The sequence below is a fragment of the Muscardinus avellanarius genome, assembly GCF_963383645.1.
Source record: "Muscardinus avellanarius genome assembly, chromosome: 8".
NCBI lineage: Eukaryota > Metazoa > Chordata > Mammalia > Rodentia > Gliridae > Muscardinus > Muscardinus avellanarius.
Genome location: NC_137794.1, coordinates 893959 through 910466, shown reverse-complemented (window position 1 = coordinate 910466; position 16508 = coordinate 893959). Strand labels below are relative to the sequence as shown.

General features: G+C 52.1%; 1 protein-coding gene across 1 annotated transcript in view; it reads right to left on the bottom strand.

Annotated features, from left to right (window-relative positions):
- Window positions 1-2318: 2318 nt before the first annotated feature.
- DAAM2 (dishevelled associated activator of morphogenesis 2) overlaps window positions 2319-16508 on the bottom strand; it is a gene marked incomplete at its 3' end in the record, with an annotated part of 40365 nt that continues 26175 nt past the window's right edge. The window contains exons 18-25 of the mRNA XM_080700570.1: window positions 14532-14638; window positions 14357-14445; window positions 7312-7480; window positions 7020-7127; window positions 5721-5781; window positions 3861-3992; window positions 2763-2933; window positions 2319-2540 (exon numbers count right to left, since the gene is read on the bottom strand). Of these exons, the coding sequence (XP_080556696.1) occupies window positions 2319-2540; window positions 2763-2933; window positions 3861-3992; window positions 5721-5781; window positions 7020-7127; window positions 7312-7480; window positions 14357-14445; window positions 14532-14638 (1059 nt within the window). The remainder of the gene's footprint in view (window positions 2541-2762; window positions 2934-3860; window positions 3993-5720; window positions 5782-7019; window positions 7128-7311; window positions 7481-14356; window positions 14446-14531; window positions 14639-16508) is intronic.

The following is a 16508-nucleotide window of genomic DNA, read 5'->3' as shown; positions in this document are numbered from 1 at the left end:
CAGGTACAAAGATCGCTGCACATTTTGTACATGAGCCCCGTCTGTCGTCTGGGATAGTTGGAGCAGCCTTGCATGAAGGTTGGAGGAGGGGCGGGAGGATGGATGTGGGGAGACCCCAGACCCGACCCTGCTTTCTCCTCCCACGTCCCCCCAAACACACGTCCACCGTGGGAGGGGAGCAAGTGCGGCGGCCACGGAGTGCATCAGGTTGGCTAGGAACTTTGTGTCAGAGACAAAATCGGCTACAGAAATCGACCCAAAGGCGTTGGAGGGCTGGGCAGGCTCTGGGGAAGCAAGACCAAGGAGCCTTTTATGGGCCTGATCATTTCACATCAAGGGCCGACTCGGCCACCCCCACTGGGCTCCAGCCCTCTGCTGAGTGACCACAACAGTCCATGGTCCGAGGCACCGTTGGGAGTCTGGTTACAGTGGCATCTAGTGCTAACACCACTGGCCTGACCTAGAAAATAATAAATAGAAAAAAGTCTGGGCATGAGAAGGCTGGGCTCGGGAGCAACATCTGTGTCCGCTGCAAACAGTGAAATCAAACTGAAGGTTGAAGGTGTCTTTGAATAGCTTCAGTATCCTTTTCTTTCCGGGTGCATATCCTAACTCCCAGGGGAGGTGGGATGCCAAGATTTGGATGTGTATGTCGGACAGTCGGGCCCTCCCGTGCTGTTCCCTGACTCAGCCCAGCCAGCATGGGAGACTCAAGAGACCACGCCCTGCCCACGTCGCAGAGGCTCCTGGTGAGCAGGGGCTGTGACCAAGGTCTCTGCGGCAGCTCTTCCTAGAAGCCTTCCCCTTGCCTCACTGCATCCCAGGACAACCTCACACTTGCTCAGATCCCTCACCCAGAACACACCTGCCCTCCCTCCAGCCAGTGCACGTGCTGGGCTCACAGACCCTATCCTCCTTCCCCGGGGGCTACTGCAGCCCCTCCCCAAGAATATGAAGGGAAAAGGCAGCTGCAGGGTGAGCCCAGCCCAACAGCCCACCCACTGCGTCGACCTGAGCCAGGGGATCGAGTTGGAGGACAAGAGACGGGGAAGACAGAGCCGGGAAGGGCAGGCGGGAGGACCAGGAGCGCGTGGACGGAAGCTCAGGTGAAGCGGGCTCTACTGGAAATGGGAGCCTTGGAAGAGTGGACCTCGCCCCCTTGGATGGAAAGATCTGTCCAGAGGCAGCATCCTGCACGCCCACCAAGACCACTCGAGGTGAACACAATGCCAGGAAGACCCAACGGGCCCCTCGTAAGTGAAGAGGAAGAACCCAGTTGAGCACCAGGGCAGGGGCAGGGAGGGGCTTCTCAACCGTGTCCACACTTGTGCTGCAGTGCTTTCTTCAAGGTCAGCGCCACCTCCATCCCGTCTCCCTGCTCCCTGCCTGCTCTCCTGGCCCCGCCTGATGCTTCCAGGAGGCACCACTCCGCAAGGGCGCACATAAACACAGGCCTAGCGCTGCCCTCGGGAGCCGGCTCCGCAGGCCCAGCCTCAGCCAGGCCTGGAGGTCCCGAGGGCTCGCCAGCGAGTGGACAGCCGGCGGCCGCTGTGGCTCTGGGGGAGGGGAGCTGCAGGGTCACTGCGCCCGGGGCATGAGGTCTTCCGGAACCTTCTCCCTTAGCAGACTCATTGAGTACCTGGCAGTCCCACGCTCCTGGGAGCCCTAGGGTGCATTTTCTGGATTGTGAATCAGAGAACATGGAGGTGTGGGGGTAGGGAAGGGAGAGAGGCCATAGGACTGCACTGTAGGAACAGGCATTGCTGGCCTGGCCTGCTGACCCGGTCTCCGCAGTCGTTTTCTGGAACATTCCAGAGCTGAGCTAGCTGGAGTGCATCGGGTCAGTTCTGTTTCCATAGGAGAGGAACCTTCGCCCCTGATCAGTGCTCCACGGAGCCAGCCACCTCTTCCCAGCTGGCTCTCAGGGGCCCACCCACCATTACCTCCACTGCACAAGAGGGACAAGGCCATGGCCCTCTCCCGTCTAGATCTGGAGCTGTCCTGTGCCGACAAGTGGGGAGGGAGGTCAGGGCCCCTCGGTCTGGGGTTACCTGGCCAGAGGCCCGGGCCTGCCAGGGATGTCCAAGCCAGCCTCGGAGAACGCATCTGGGGGCCAGGAAACAGAAAGCACCACAAGAGTGTGCGAGGCGTCCTTAAGGCTGAGTGTGGGGACGGACACCTGGCCCGTCCACACACAGCGCGGCCCCGGGACCCAGCCCAGGGCTCCACCCCAGCACCCAGTGTCTGAAGCCTGGCTGCACGGCCGCTCAGCCCCGGGCTGTGGCCGCCTCCTGGCCTCTTGCGCAGCCAGCTCTCAGTCAGTAGCGGGGCACGTTCGCTGCCCGCTCGCGGGTGGCCTCCAGGGCCTGGCCCCCTGATCGCTTGCGGCTGCGCTTGAGTTTGCACAAGTCCTTGTCGAAGACCTCCCCGGAGCGCAAGGCGGACACCAGGTCGTCGAACTCTCCTCCCTCCTCCAGTGCGCCGCCGGCCAGTGCCTTCCGCTGCCGCTGCCACCGCTCCCGCTCCCGCTGCTCCTTCAGCTGGGGACAGGAGGGGCAGCTGGAGTCCTCCGCCATGGCCCAGACGCACTTCACTTACCAGGGACCCCCCTGAGTCCCAGGACACCCCCTCGTGCTGTTCTCTTCCCCCAGGCCCGGAAGTGGTTTCTCTCTTCTGGGACGAATGCCGGCCACCGCAGCATGGCCTGCTCCGTCCATCCCCGTCCCTAGCACACTCCCCCAGCGGCGCCCCTCGGCCCTCACCACGGCTTCCATGCGGGCCCGCCGCTCCTCCTCCTCCTTCCTCCTCCGCATGGCCTCCAGGTCCTGCCGGGCCTCCGAGAAGGCCTGCAGGAAGGTGTCGAAGATGCCGAAGAACTCCTCCGGCTGCATCTTACTCTGCCCCTCCCCGAAGTGCGTCAGCGCCTGGGCAAACTGCAGGGAGGGGCAGGTCGGCGGAGAGCCCCCCGCAGCCCGGCTCTGCCCTGTGTAGCGGGGATCCAGCCAGAGCAGAGCCCGGTCCACACTGGGGCGGGGAAGGAGCACCCAGAGCCCCATTGTCACACAGGCAAGGGCAGGCTAGGGGGAAGCTCGAAACTGGCACCTGGGCGGTGGGTTTGGACCACTTCCAGGTCAGCCACGTCCTCGATCTGGAGTTGGGAAGCCCTTGCTAAGGTCAGGAACTCGTGGGTCAGGCCCAGCAGGACCTCAGAGGTCACAGAGGCTAAGTTACTTATTTACCTCATCCATTCCTGGGTTTCCCAAACTGTAAAATGGGGAAATAGAATCTATCTCATGACATTACTGTGGGACTCAGTGAGTTAGCAGGTGCAGAGGACTGGCTATTTACACACGCCAGGCACTGTCCTGAGACATTACTGAGAGCTCTGTCTCTAGCTCAGGACACATGCTAGCCTCTCAGAGAGACTCTGCCCAAAGGCTGCTCCCTGGCTCCAGCCTGTGCACCTCCTCGGAGCTCGTTAGGAGTGCTGTATCTCAGGTCTCACGCAGGCTTCCTAAATAAGAATCCACACCTTAATTTTTAATTTATTTATTTACTTTGTGTGTGTGGTACTGGGGATGAAACCCAGGGGCCTTCTACCTCCGGGCTACACCACCAGACCTATTTTATACTTTACTTGGAAACAGGGTCTCACTAAGTGGTTGAGAGCCTCACTAAGCTGCTGAGGCTGGCTTCGACCCAAGCACTGGGATCACAAGGGTTTTCCTCAGCACTCTGCAGCTCTGGGGTGGTCAGCCAGGGGCCCTCTGTGACAGGGATGGGTTGTGTCAATGTGGGTCTGAGCTGAGGAGTGGGGGGCTCATGGGTAGGCTGAGGACGGGGCACCTGGGGCTCCTCACCTTCTCCCTGGCCTCGGTAAGCTGGTCCTCCAGCTCTGAGAAGCTGAAGCTGGACACCGTGATGAAGTCGCTCATGACCGGGACAAACTTGTCACCGGGCTCCCGCACTTGGCGCCTCTGATATTCCAGCTCCTGGGGAGGGAGAGCGGGTGTGACTCAGACCCAGCCAGTACCAGGCGGGAATCCAGGGGTCCTTCACAGGACATAAGTCGGCCTTTGGAAGAGAGGGCGCATGAGTCACCGTCTGGGGTGGCCCTGACTCCAAGTCGCCAGCCTCTCCACCTGCCAGACCTCCCCTCACCGCTACGGCTATGTCTCTCTCTCTAGGGCCTTGCTGCCCCCAGTGTTGTCTGAAGCCAGTGGCATCAACTGGAAAGTCTTCATAAGTGCAGATTCTCTGGCCCGGCCCAACACACACCCACTGGACTAGAACCTGCATTTTAATGAGACCCCCAAGGGATTCATGCATGGATGAGAGGTTTGCATTTATGAGGCTCCCGGCTGCTGCGGATGCTGTTGTGCCTGGACCACACCTTCAGTAGCATGCCACCAGGCCCCCAAACTGGGTCTGTGGAAACCACCCTCCCCCGCCTCGTGCGAGGGAAAGTTTCCCCTTGCTTCCTGTAAAGACTCTCTTGAGGGCTCTTCCCCTTCCCCTCTTCCTCTTCCCCAAGTGAGGATGGGAAGGGTCTCTAGGTCACAGGTGTGAGAGACGAAGGCTTGAGGGCATTCCAAGCTGGGCCGGCCTTGCCCAGGACCAGAGCAGCCATCGTGCAGGAATGGCGTGGACCAGAGGCCTGGTGCCGTGGTCCAACCGGTATATGCCTCCGCGTCCGTATGTTGAAATCCAAGGCAATGGCGCTAGGCGGCAGGCCGTTAGGTCATCAGGGCAGAGCCCTCGTGGGTGGGACGACGAACGCTCTTACAAAAGAGGCCCAAGGAGGCTTGTCTCCCCTTCCACCATGAGGGCGCAGCACAGGGGTGTTAGATAACCAATACCGAGTCGGCTGGCCACTGGATCTTGGACTGCCCAGACTCCAGAGCCTGGAGAAGTAAGTGTCTCCTATTTATCGGCCACGCCGTTTGGGCGGAGGACATAGCATTCTGAGGACTAAGGCACCCGAGTCTCCAGCAAACAGCCAGGGATGAGGTGAAGAGGGAGAGGAGAGACCTCTGGAGCCAGCTGCCCCTCTGCCAGCTTCCCATCCTTTCAAATCAAACATAAGCAGGCGCCAGGGTGTATTCATTTCAAGTCACCCCCCCATGCCAAAATGGGGGGGGTGACTTGTATTTCTATTTTCTGTATTTCTATCTTTCTAATAAACTTCTTTAAATCTTCAAAAAAGCCGGGCGTGGTGGCGCACGCTTGCAATCCCCGCGCTTGGGAGGCTGAGACAGGAGGATTGCACGGGTTCGAAGCCAGCCTCAGCTACTTAGTGAGGCTTTCAGCAACTTAGTGAGACTCTGTTTCCAAAAAAAATATTAAAAAGGTCTGGGAGTACAGCTCAGAGGTAGAAAGCCTCTGGGTTCCACCCCCAGTACCACACACACACACACACACACACACACACACACAAAAAAAAAAAAAAAAAAAAACATAAGCAGGCACCAGATTCAGGGCTGTTCCACTGCCTGCCGTGCGAACATCATTTTGGACAGGGACAGAGAAACAATCTCAGACTTCTCCTCTCTGGGCATTGGAATTTAAGCCCCCAGATAATCCAGTCACCTTTCCCCGAGGGCTCTGTCCAGGTGCCAGTTGTTCAACCACCCCATCCAGGAGCTGGGGCTACAGAGATATCCAGGTCTACCCTTGGGTCAGCAATGGGCAGCAGCGTCCAGGCTGAAGGACGTACTTACCACCTCTACAGCTCTCAGGCCCTTCCTGAGGTTGCCCACCTCCTTCTCCAGCTCTGCCAGGCTGTGGGGAGACAGGAGAGGCAGGAGCGTCATGAGGTCTGGATGTGAGGAGCCCAGTGGCCTGGGGGTCAGAGGACCCGACACTGACACGTGGCCCTGGCAAGTCACCTTCCTCCCTGCCTGCCGATGCTTCTCCAAGATACTAGGGATGGAAGTTCTAGTCCATAGATCCTTCCAGATCAGAAGTGGCCTACTGCACGTGAGCAGGTTTCTGGCACCCGCCTTAGACTTTTTTTTTTTTTTTTATTACTAAGAGGTGATACTTATCAGCTTTTAACAGTGTGCTGGGGTTTTAATGTGTTCCCTCAGAGATTAGGCATTAAAAATACAATCTCCAAATTTATAAGTGAATGACTCTTGGAAGTGGGGTCTTTGGGAGATACTCGGGCTGGGTGAGGCCAGGACCTCTCGAGGCATCGTGGCTTTATTGGGTGAGGACGGGGGAGCTGAGGGAGCACGCTTGCTCAGTCTTGAAGGATGACTCTGCGCTGCACTATAGTCTGTGCGGGTCCTACAGCCACGCTCCTGGGTGCTCTTAGTGTTATCGTCCTCCAGAAATGGAGACCAAATAAACTCCTTAAAAAAAAAAGTGCCCAGCCTCAGATATTCTGTTATAGCAATAGAAAGTGGACTGAGGTGACGGATGTCTTGTGTGTGGTGAAAGGGGATGCTTAGCCAGATCGTATGTAAGCCATCCGTCACGTTTCTGGGTCTGTGGAAGATGGCATGTGCTGGCCCACGTGTTAAGATCTGACCTCCATGGCAGATGCCTGTGGCACCCTGCTCATATTCATGTATAGCACTGAGTTTTTACTGAGTGAACACTCTTTCTGGGCCAGCATCCTCTGCTCGTACCCATGGCCAGAGAGTTATGTCCTCCTGGGACTCCCTCAGCCAATGACCGGCTGCGATTCTGTGTGATCACCCCAGCGCTCTCTCCTGTGGGTGGAATAACCAGACTGAGTGGTCCACGCTGTCCTGCAGAGCCCCCTAGGGGCCAGGTTCCAATGTCTGCAGTGGCAGCTGGGGTCCCTCTTATTGGCATTCTTTTTTTTTCTTTTTTCTTTTTTCTGTGGCTCACTTCCCCACTCTCCTGTTGGTGCTTGCTGGAAGTATCACTGAAGTAGGCTTTAGGAGCAGACTGCCTTTGGTTCTGGAAGCGGCCCTGGGATGCTGCCATCCCCACAGGAAAGACCAGGGAGCCTGTGATTGCCGGGACAAGGGAGTCAGGGGCCTCACTTGACTTTGGCGGCGTCGGGAAGATGCCGCAGCTCCGAAGGCATGTCAAGGATGTCGGGGAAATGCTTCTCCAGGATCATGATCAGGTAATGGAGCAGGGAGATGTTTCTGTGGATGACAGGTCCGGGGTAAGGAACCGACCGAGGAAACTGGGAATGAGGGAAGGAGGAAGTCAGGGTGGGATGTTGAGGGAATCAGGCGCCGAGTCCTGGGGAGGGAGGCCGAGGCGGGGAGGGGAGGGAAGCGTGAGGTGGGGGGGTGGGACTGAAGCAAGGAAGCAGCCGGCCCCCACCTGTCAATGCTGGACTTGGTGTCTGCAATCTTGTTGAGGCTGGCCACCCGGAAGCCGTAGGCGCCCCCACGCTGCCCTTTGTTCATGAAGTTGCCGATGGCCAGGACCACCTCTAACATCTGCCTCAGCCGCTGGCTGCGTACCAGCTCCCGGGAGGCGAGCAGGAGGGCTGGGGAAGGGGGCCAGGTCGGAGTCCGCACATGCTGCAGCCCCAGCCAGGGAGGCCTTGCAGAGCATTTTTACCTCTTGGGTAGAGCCTCCCCTCTCGGCATCCCACACCTCCAGGGACACACAAGCTCGCCAGAGGCCAAGTCACCAGGCAGCCCTTTCTTAGAATGCACCAGCTCTCCCCCAAAACACATTTGGAAATACCCTTCTTTACACAGAAAGACTATTATATTCCTTCTGTGCATATACGTTTGTATGTGATTCTTTATATTCCTTTTTATATTTTTACATCATTTAATTTCTTTAAATATCATGTATCAGAATAATTGGGCTTATGTATTAGGCATAATTAGTCTCCTTTTTGAAACAGCTCCAAACTTCCTACAAAACAATTCTTTTTGGTGGGCATTAAGCATAGTTTCTTAAGCTTATGGTTTTATGAACTTCTCCACTTTGTACACACAAATGACATTTGTTTTTAATGTTTGCAAGGCCTTTTAGTCGTGTCTGTGTTTCTTGGCACTATAGAATCCCATAAGTCTATTTTACCAGTAAACAGTCCATTTTACTAGCACACAGAAACAGAAGAGGTAAAAATAATAGATTTTTTTAATTGATCACAAAATTCTAATTCATCCTAAGAATTTTGTTCTGCTAATTGTAATTTTGTTCTTAACTATTCCCTACCAGGAAGGAGCATATTTTCTCAAGCTGCATTCAAAATCCTGACACTTCTTAAAAATTCCCTGGCCATATTCCATGTATAATCGTCCTTCCTTCATTTCAAAAGGAAGATAAGCCACTCTCTTAGACTTTACTCTATAGGTCATTATTAACTCATCGGCTACCATCCACGTAGCACTGGATGTAATTATCCCTTTATGTCTCCCCACTTGTGGCTACAAGGACTGGGGCTGTATGGTTTTCAGTGACTCGTTAATTCATTTATTCAAGAAACATCTTATTGCCCCGTTCTGAGTCCTGTTTGCCAGCTCTGTCTCAAGAGACATTCAATGACAATGTTTTGCCTACGGAGAGGGGAAGGAAAGAGTTAAAAAATAATTTCCCAGCTCCTTCAGCAAGTAGGCTATCTTTCATTCTTTATGAATTAAGGAAGCTGCTTCTTCCTAGAACTTCCTCCTCCATGCCCCAGCAAGTTTGCCGCCAGTCCAGTATGCTCCTCGCCTCTCCAAATCCCGCAAAGTGAAGGACGTCTTGACATATCCCCATACGTTAAAGGAACCCGTGCTCGGCAGTTCCTGCTCTGGTTTCCTAAGGTTTACACCCTGTGGGGAGCCATTCAGGTTTTCCCCTAAAAGAATATTTCTGATTCAGCCGACTGTCCTTCGCCCAGAGTCAACAAGGTTTGGGGTCATGGAAAGTTCAAAGTAAAAGGCCTGGGAGAAGATCAGGTGGTGGTGGCACGCAGGTCCTCATTAACCTACCTGTAATGTATGTGCTTTGGATTGGTCTCTATTGTATTCCGGTGGTGATAGCACGGGGATGTTAATTGACCTGAAACTCTATAATACCTCAAGAGAAATGAACCCGTTGTCGACCAGTAGAGATATTGACTAGGAGCAGGGGTCGGCCAGTAGAGATAGTAGGCTGGTGCCTCCCCCACGTTAGAATGAAAAATTCTCAGAATCAAATTCTTAAGAGTTGAGTTCTTCACCCCCGTGCCTCTCTTTGGAACCTGAATTTTTGCCGGCAGGCTCCGGCAGTGGCCCGTACGGGGAAATTCTGAAACTGAGGATCTAGTGAAGGACACTGCTGAATAAAAAAGGAACACGCTCGAAGACTCGTGGTGGTGAAACGTGGGAGTGGTAATATACAATAGGTCAGAAGATTAGTTTTTTGTTTTTGGTACATAGGTTAAAAGATATGCTTTTTGTTAGAGAAACTAAGAACATGAAGGTGCTTTGCCTTCACTTCCTAAGGAAGATGAGGATACTTTAGATACTGAAGAAGAGGAGCAGCTTGAGGAACTGCTGCTCGGTACCATAGAGATGAGTTAGGGGCTTATCCAGACATTCCAAAAACAGAATCACCGAGGCCCGATTTTGTATAAAATGATTACAAGTAGCCGTAGAGACTTTAATTAAGCGATTAGATCAGATAGCTCCTTCAAATAGTGAAAAAGGACCTCAACAATATTCTCCTATTATCAGCAATACGAGCCTGCAAAATTCTCCCACTGTAGCTAAACAAAGCACTGAAAAACACAGACCTTTATCTTTAATATCGCTGCTTCAAGCAGCTATAAATTGGGCTGCAAAAAACGGAGAAGATACTAGAGGATTCAGAGTTTTCCCGGTTACTGAAGACCCTGATGGTCAAGGAGGTGTTCTTAGAGGACACGGACCCTTTCCTTTCAAACAATTAAAAGAATTAAAAACGGCTTGTGCTCAATATGGGCCAACGGCACCTTTTACTCAAGCCATGTTAGAATCTCTCTCTATGGAGGCTCTGTGTCCTTCTGATTGGAAACAGATAGCCCGAGCCTGTTTATCAGGAGGTGATTTTTTATTATGGAAGTCTGAATTTGCAGAACAATGCCAATCCACAGCAGATTTGAACGTAGCTCAGGGACTACTCATAAATTTTGATATGTTAGCAGGAGAAGGGCAGTTTAGGGAGACGGCTCAGCAATTGGAATTTAGTCTAGCTTTTATGCTCAGACCAGTCAGTGCTGCTGCACGTCGAGCACGGAAAGAAGTTGCTAAGTAATCAAAGACCTCAGACAGGAACGTGGTCCATCCCCTCTCCGCGTCCTCCCTTAAGTTCCCTCTCCTACCATGTTCAGACCCGCTTCATCCTGCCCAGCACCCTCCTTCCTGCTTGGCTGCCCTTGAGTCCCCTCCCCTTCCACCTTTAGACTACTCTCCAGTGTCTATATGTTTTGAAATGCTAAGTTTGTTGCCAAAGCTCAAGAGAAAGAGAAAAAGTCGGAAACATAAGGGATCTTAGATAAATGAGTCCTTTTTTTTGGAAAAGAAGAACCTAAGATAATATTTCAACATGTTATCAATTAAAACATTCCCATTTTGGTTGGTAAAATACAGCGTGCTTTACAGTTGATGGTGTCTTTGATTTGATTAAAATAAGTTGCTTTACATTCACCGAATATCGCTTTTAAAATGTTTAAACCTTAAGACATTTTGATCCTTTCCTCCAGTGCCTTAAGTGATAACTTGCTAGGAATACAAACGAGGGCCAGATTGTATCGAAAACTTCAGTATTTCATTCTGCGGATGTTCTGGGCCTTCCTTAGCTGTTACGTATTTATTGCAAACATGCAGAAGTGGGATACAAATTCCTCACTGAGATTTTAGCTGCTAGTTATAGAATATGCTTTTTGAATATTGAAAGTGGTAAAAGATAAACCCATCTTACGATATTTGGCTTATGCCAAACGGGTACTTCCTTAACGTGCTGCTTATGAAGATAAAATGAAAGCCAGCTAACTGAAAGTTCTCAGAAAACTTTAGATGCAGTTTAAAATAATTATCTATGATACTGTACAAATAAGATGTGAGGTTCATCATTGTTTCTAAGCTGAACACACACATACTCTATGGGTAACATCAGCATTACTCCGGATGGACATTTGTGTTGTTTCCAGTTTTTTAAATTGCAAGTAGAATTGGTAAATTATGACATATCCCTATAGTGGAGTAATATACAACACTGAACATAAATAACCCGCTGCTTCGTGTATCGCTGGGGACAACTCACAGCCATAAGGCCGAGCAAAGAAGCCAGCATAAGACTTCTCGTGTCATGTTCTGTTGATAGAAGTTCAGGCAAAACTAATCGAGAATTCAAGATTCTAGAGAAGAATGGAGTTAATAGTTTGGAAAGTGTAACGTTTGAGAGAAGCATAGAAAGAACATGTTCTGGAAACTTTGATTTTCTAACCTATTGATTACACACGGATGGATAATGATCCGGGTAGAGCTCTTATGATTTGTGCATCTCATATTTCAATAGAAAGTTTACATAAACTTAGTTATAAAGTTGTACAGAAATTTCTGTGACTTGGGATGGCTTTTTAGAGATTATGCTATTCAAAAAATCTCCTAGCTGGGCGTGGTGGGCACGCTTGTATCCCCAGCATTCAGGAGGCTGAGACAGGAGGATCGTGGTTCGTGGCCAGCCTCGGCTACTTAGCGAGGCCCTTTGCAACTCAGTGAGACCCTGTTTCAAAATAAAAAGATAAAAAAAAAAGGGCTGGGGATACAGCTCGGAGGTAGAATGCCTCTGGGTTCCATCCACAGTACCACACACACACACACACACACACACAATCCCCAAGGAATTCTTCTAAAAATGCTAAAATGTTGGCAAAGCATAAAATGAGGAAATCATTATATGTGGGAAAAGATCATATGGAGCCCTGACATGTCAGATACAGCCAAAGAACAACGTATTCACGAGTGTGTTCATAAGGTTATTACGCCCACAGCCACATTTACCTCGACTGTATTCAGTGCATATGTTCGTAATAAGAATTAGCATGTTTGCTATACTCAGCAATGAACATGTGTAAAGAATATATTCAAGAATAGGGCCGGCGTGGTGGCGCACACTTGTAATCCCAGCATTCGGGGGGCTGAGACCAGAGGATCGCGGTTCACAGACAGCCTCAGCTACTTAGTGAGGCCCTCTGCAACTCAGTGAGACCCGGTTTCAAAATAAAGAATCAAAAGGGCAGAGCATGTGGCTTGGAGGTCGAATGCCCCTGGGTTCCATCCCCAGACACCCCCCCCCACACACACACACACACAGAATAGGGTCATAGCCCAGCGTGGTGGCGCACACCTGTAATCCCAGTACTTGGGAGGCTAAGACTGGAGGATTGCAAGTTTGAGGCCAACTTCAGCAACTTAGGGAGATCCTGTTTCAAATTTAAAAAATAAAGGGCTGAGGGTGTATGGAGCTCAGTGGTAGAAGGCCCCTGTTTTCAATCCTCAGTTCCGAAAAAAGAAAAAATATAAAAGAAAAAGGGAAAAGGAAAAAAGATATGGTCATAAATATATGTAGGAAGAACTGTCAAAATATGTCAAATTTGGTGAGTTGGCTTATGGTGATTTTGACCCAGAGCGTGTTCTGGGAGACCTGGTGGGGGGGGCAGGAGAATGGCTGTCAGTGGCTCAGCTCCCTGCTGGGACAGGCTCAATCTACACCCCGTGGTATTCTTTGGAGAACTGGCAGGAGGAATGTGACTCCCGGCTCCTGCACAGCCCTCAGTCTCCCCACAGCGAAGCGCACGGCTCAACAGCATCATGTCCAGCCTCAGGCGTCTCCTTCCTACCGGCTCCCAGGCCACTCAAAGGCAGCAGTCACCTCTCCCTTCCAGAGCATCTTTACCCAGCCGTTCTCCCAAACACGCTTCCTCTGTATACCTTGCTATTAAAGGGAGACTTTCCTGCACATCCACTCTCAGGGAGAATTCAGAAGTGGACTCCCGAAAACAGACTAAACCTTCCCAATGGCTACACTACTCTGGTTCAGTAGCTCCAATCTGGCAGTTACAAACATTTGCTCCACTGACCCAAAGACACAAACAGCTGAGCGTCTATGTGTGGGGCTGAGCACCTCATCTGTGCCTCGTGCCCCACGGGCAGTCCTATAGCAGGAAGAAAGTCATGAAGATTCGATTCGTCCAGCACCAGCGCGGGGCTGGGGAGGAGCCAGCCGGGTGGCTCCCCTTCACTCTCCGGCGGCTGACTAGGATCGCAGCCTGCAGGGCCCTTGCTGGGTGACCATACACACATGTGTGGGTGCAAGGGGAGGAAACAGAAGGGTGTGGATTCAGAAGCTGTGCGGCTCACCAAGGCAGCCCACGGGACCCTAGGAAGGGCTGGCCTCCTGCTTGGAGCATCTAGGGATTGATGGCTGGCCCCTGTGGCCAACAGGGGGCGTGCTCTGGTCCAGCCCGCACGCCCAGAGCCAGGGACACGCTCTCCGGTTCTGCTCTCCACCTCTCCCTGCCCCTCCCTCCTGCTCCACCAGGGCGATGCCCGCTGGGCAGTACCGCTGGACAAGAGTGGAGGGGTGGGTTTGGAAGAATGCCATCTACATTCCTGCTCCTTTGGTCTCAGAAAACAGCACGGTCTCATTTTAGAGCTGAGAGGAAGGGGCGCACAGTAGGTAATTATAGCACCACCCACGGTGTTGTGAGGACCAAGTGAGGCCATGTACATCGACTGTCTCTGTGTGCATGACACGGGCCTCTCAGAAATTGCCTGTTTCTTCTTCTTTTTTTTTTGTGGCAAGGGGAAAGTATTGGAGATTGAACCAGGTATGCTATACCCCTGACCTACACTCCCGCTCTTTTTTTTACTTTGAGACATGATCTTGCTAAGTTGCCCAGGCTGGCCTTGAACTTCTCATCTTTCTGCCTCAGTCTCCTGAGGAGTTGGCATCCTGGGCATGCACAACTGTGCCCACCAAAAATGACAAATTTCTCATCAGGAAATGGCTGTGTTGGAAGGGTGGGTTGCCACAGGACATCAGATGCCTCTGGAGGTCACCTGATGCGATTTCCTGCTTTGGGACCAGCTCATCCGTGAGGACAGATGAGCTGGGTGCATGCCAGGCACAGTCCTGGATGCCGCCTCCGTGATGTTTCTGTCCCTTGCTGGGGCAGGTGTCAACAGATGTCCCACCCAGGAGAGCTTGAGTGCTGAGGCCCAAGAATGCATTGTGGTTGGCCGTGTGCTCACATAAGCGAGGGAATTCTCCTACATTAGCATACTGTAACATTTGACCCTGTTTTCCTTTGGAGTCAAGAATCCGGAGGGAGTTTCCCTGTGCCCCACGAGTTGGTCCCCCGATGCCTCCCACCTGGCCTCCTGCAGCCCCACCCTACCTTCCACCTTGGGCTTGGCCTCAGCCAGACGCTCCTGGAACTTCTTCTTGAAGAAGAGCGCCTGCAGTCGCTGTTGGTAGTGGTCGATCCTGCGGACAGGGCGCGCTGCGTGGTGAGCTCCTCTCCCCACCCGGCGACCCTGGCCGACCCGCCCTCCAGCCTCCCCAACGCCAACCTGCTCATCTCGTAGAGGAAGCGGTCAGCACGGGCCATGCGCTCAATCTCATGCTTGTGTTCCTCCAGCACGTCCACGTCGCTCTTCTCGGGGATGAACTTGAGGAGCTGCAGGGGCAGGTGCAAGTCAGAGAAACCAACCGCAGCCACCTGCTGGGGTGCCGGCTGGGGCAGGCCTCGTGGGGAGCCACGCGGTGTGGACTGGCGGGGGCGCCCAGGCTCACGGCTTGTTTTGGTTTCATTTTACGAGCTGATCTCTGGCTTACAATCAGTAAGGCGCTCTGCTGTTAAGTGTGGCTCAATGATTTCTTCAGGTAAACTTTATTGAGGTATAAGCTACATGAAACACAACCATTTTAATTTTTTTATTATTATTTTTGGGGAGCTGTACTAGGGATGGAACCCAGGGGCATTCTACCTCTGAGCTATATGCCCAGCCTTATTTTGTGTTCTTTATTTTGAAACAGGTCTCACTGAGTTGCAGAGGCCCTCACTAAGTAGCGGAGGCTGGCCACGAATCTGTGACCCTCCTCTTAGCCTCCCAAAGGCTGGGATTACAAGTGTGCACCACCACGCCCATTTAGGCTGGGATTACAAGTGTGCACCACCACGCCCATTTAGGCTGGGATGACAAGTGTGCACCACCACGCCCATTTAGGCAAACTTTGTTGAGGCATAAGCTACATGAAGTCCAACCATTTTAAGTTGAGTTTTGTCAACGTCCTCCACCCACTAACCCCCCAGATTAAGACACGACCAGTCCTCTCTCCTTAAGAAGCCCCACATCTCTAGTATGAGCTTGACCAGATTCTAACCTCTCAGCTTTGACTGTTCTTGAACTTCCTGTGAACAAACTCATGCTGGATAGTATGGTTTTAATGTCCCCCAAATGCGTGTGTTGGCACTGTGGTCCCCACATTGGTATCTGGAGGCGGGGCCTTCAGGGCAATTAGGACTGTCGAGATGGGGAGGGTGAGCCCCTGGTGGTGGTATTAGTGGCCTATGAGGAGAAAGCATGGGCTCCCTATGGGCTGCAGCCCCGCGCCTGCACGAGACGCTGTGCTGGCCCCTAGGCTTGCCAGCCTTCTGACTGTGACCCAAATACGCTTCTATCATTTACAGTTTAGCCAGCCTCGGGTGTCTTGTTCTAGAACAGAATGTGAGCTAAGATGCGGTGTGTTCTCTTTTGCATCTGGTTTCTTTTTTTTCAGCATAATGTTGAAGAGTCATCAGCCTTGCGGATTGGTGGTTTTGTTTATATTTAGGCCTGCGTAGCATCCTGCTGTATGAAGATGCCATAGCCCACGTATCCGCTTTCCTGTTGATGGATGGGTGGGTTGTGCAGGCTTTGAAAGTTTTAGAAGGTCACTATGAATATTCTGTGTGTGTCTTTTAGTCAGTACTTGTACTGGTTTCTTGGGGTTCGTGAGCAATAGGGTAGGTGTTTGCTTTGTCTTAAGCCGCACTGCCCAATAGTTTTCCAAAATGTACAGAGTGCGGATTCCAGCTGCTTCACACCCTCGCCCTCACGTGGCATGGCCAGTCTTTTTATTTTTAGCTGTTCTGGTGGGCACACGGTACACCACATAAGGTTCCTGTGCCCCTGGTGACCAGTAGCACCGAGCACCTTTGGGAACCTTTTTCCAAGAAGGGCCTGTTCATATCGTTTGCTCATTTGCAAGTTGATTTGTTTGTTTCTCTGGTGTGCGGAGTGCTTTATCGTGAGCATCTCTGTTAGATGGATGCACGGCAGGCGTCTTCAGGGTTTGGCCTGTCTTTTCAGTCTAATAGTCATGCTTTTAGATGGACGGTCGTCCGTAATCTTAAGCCCAACGGATGTTGCTTTTGTTCAGTATTTTTTAGGTTTCTCTTAAAGGGCACAAGAGATTGACGTGGAAGAGACGTGGAGAAGAAGTGGCTGTCGTTCACCCTGACTTTACCTTGAGACACAGTGGATCACTCACATAAATCCTTCCAG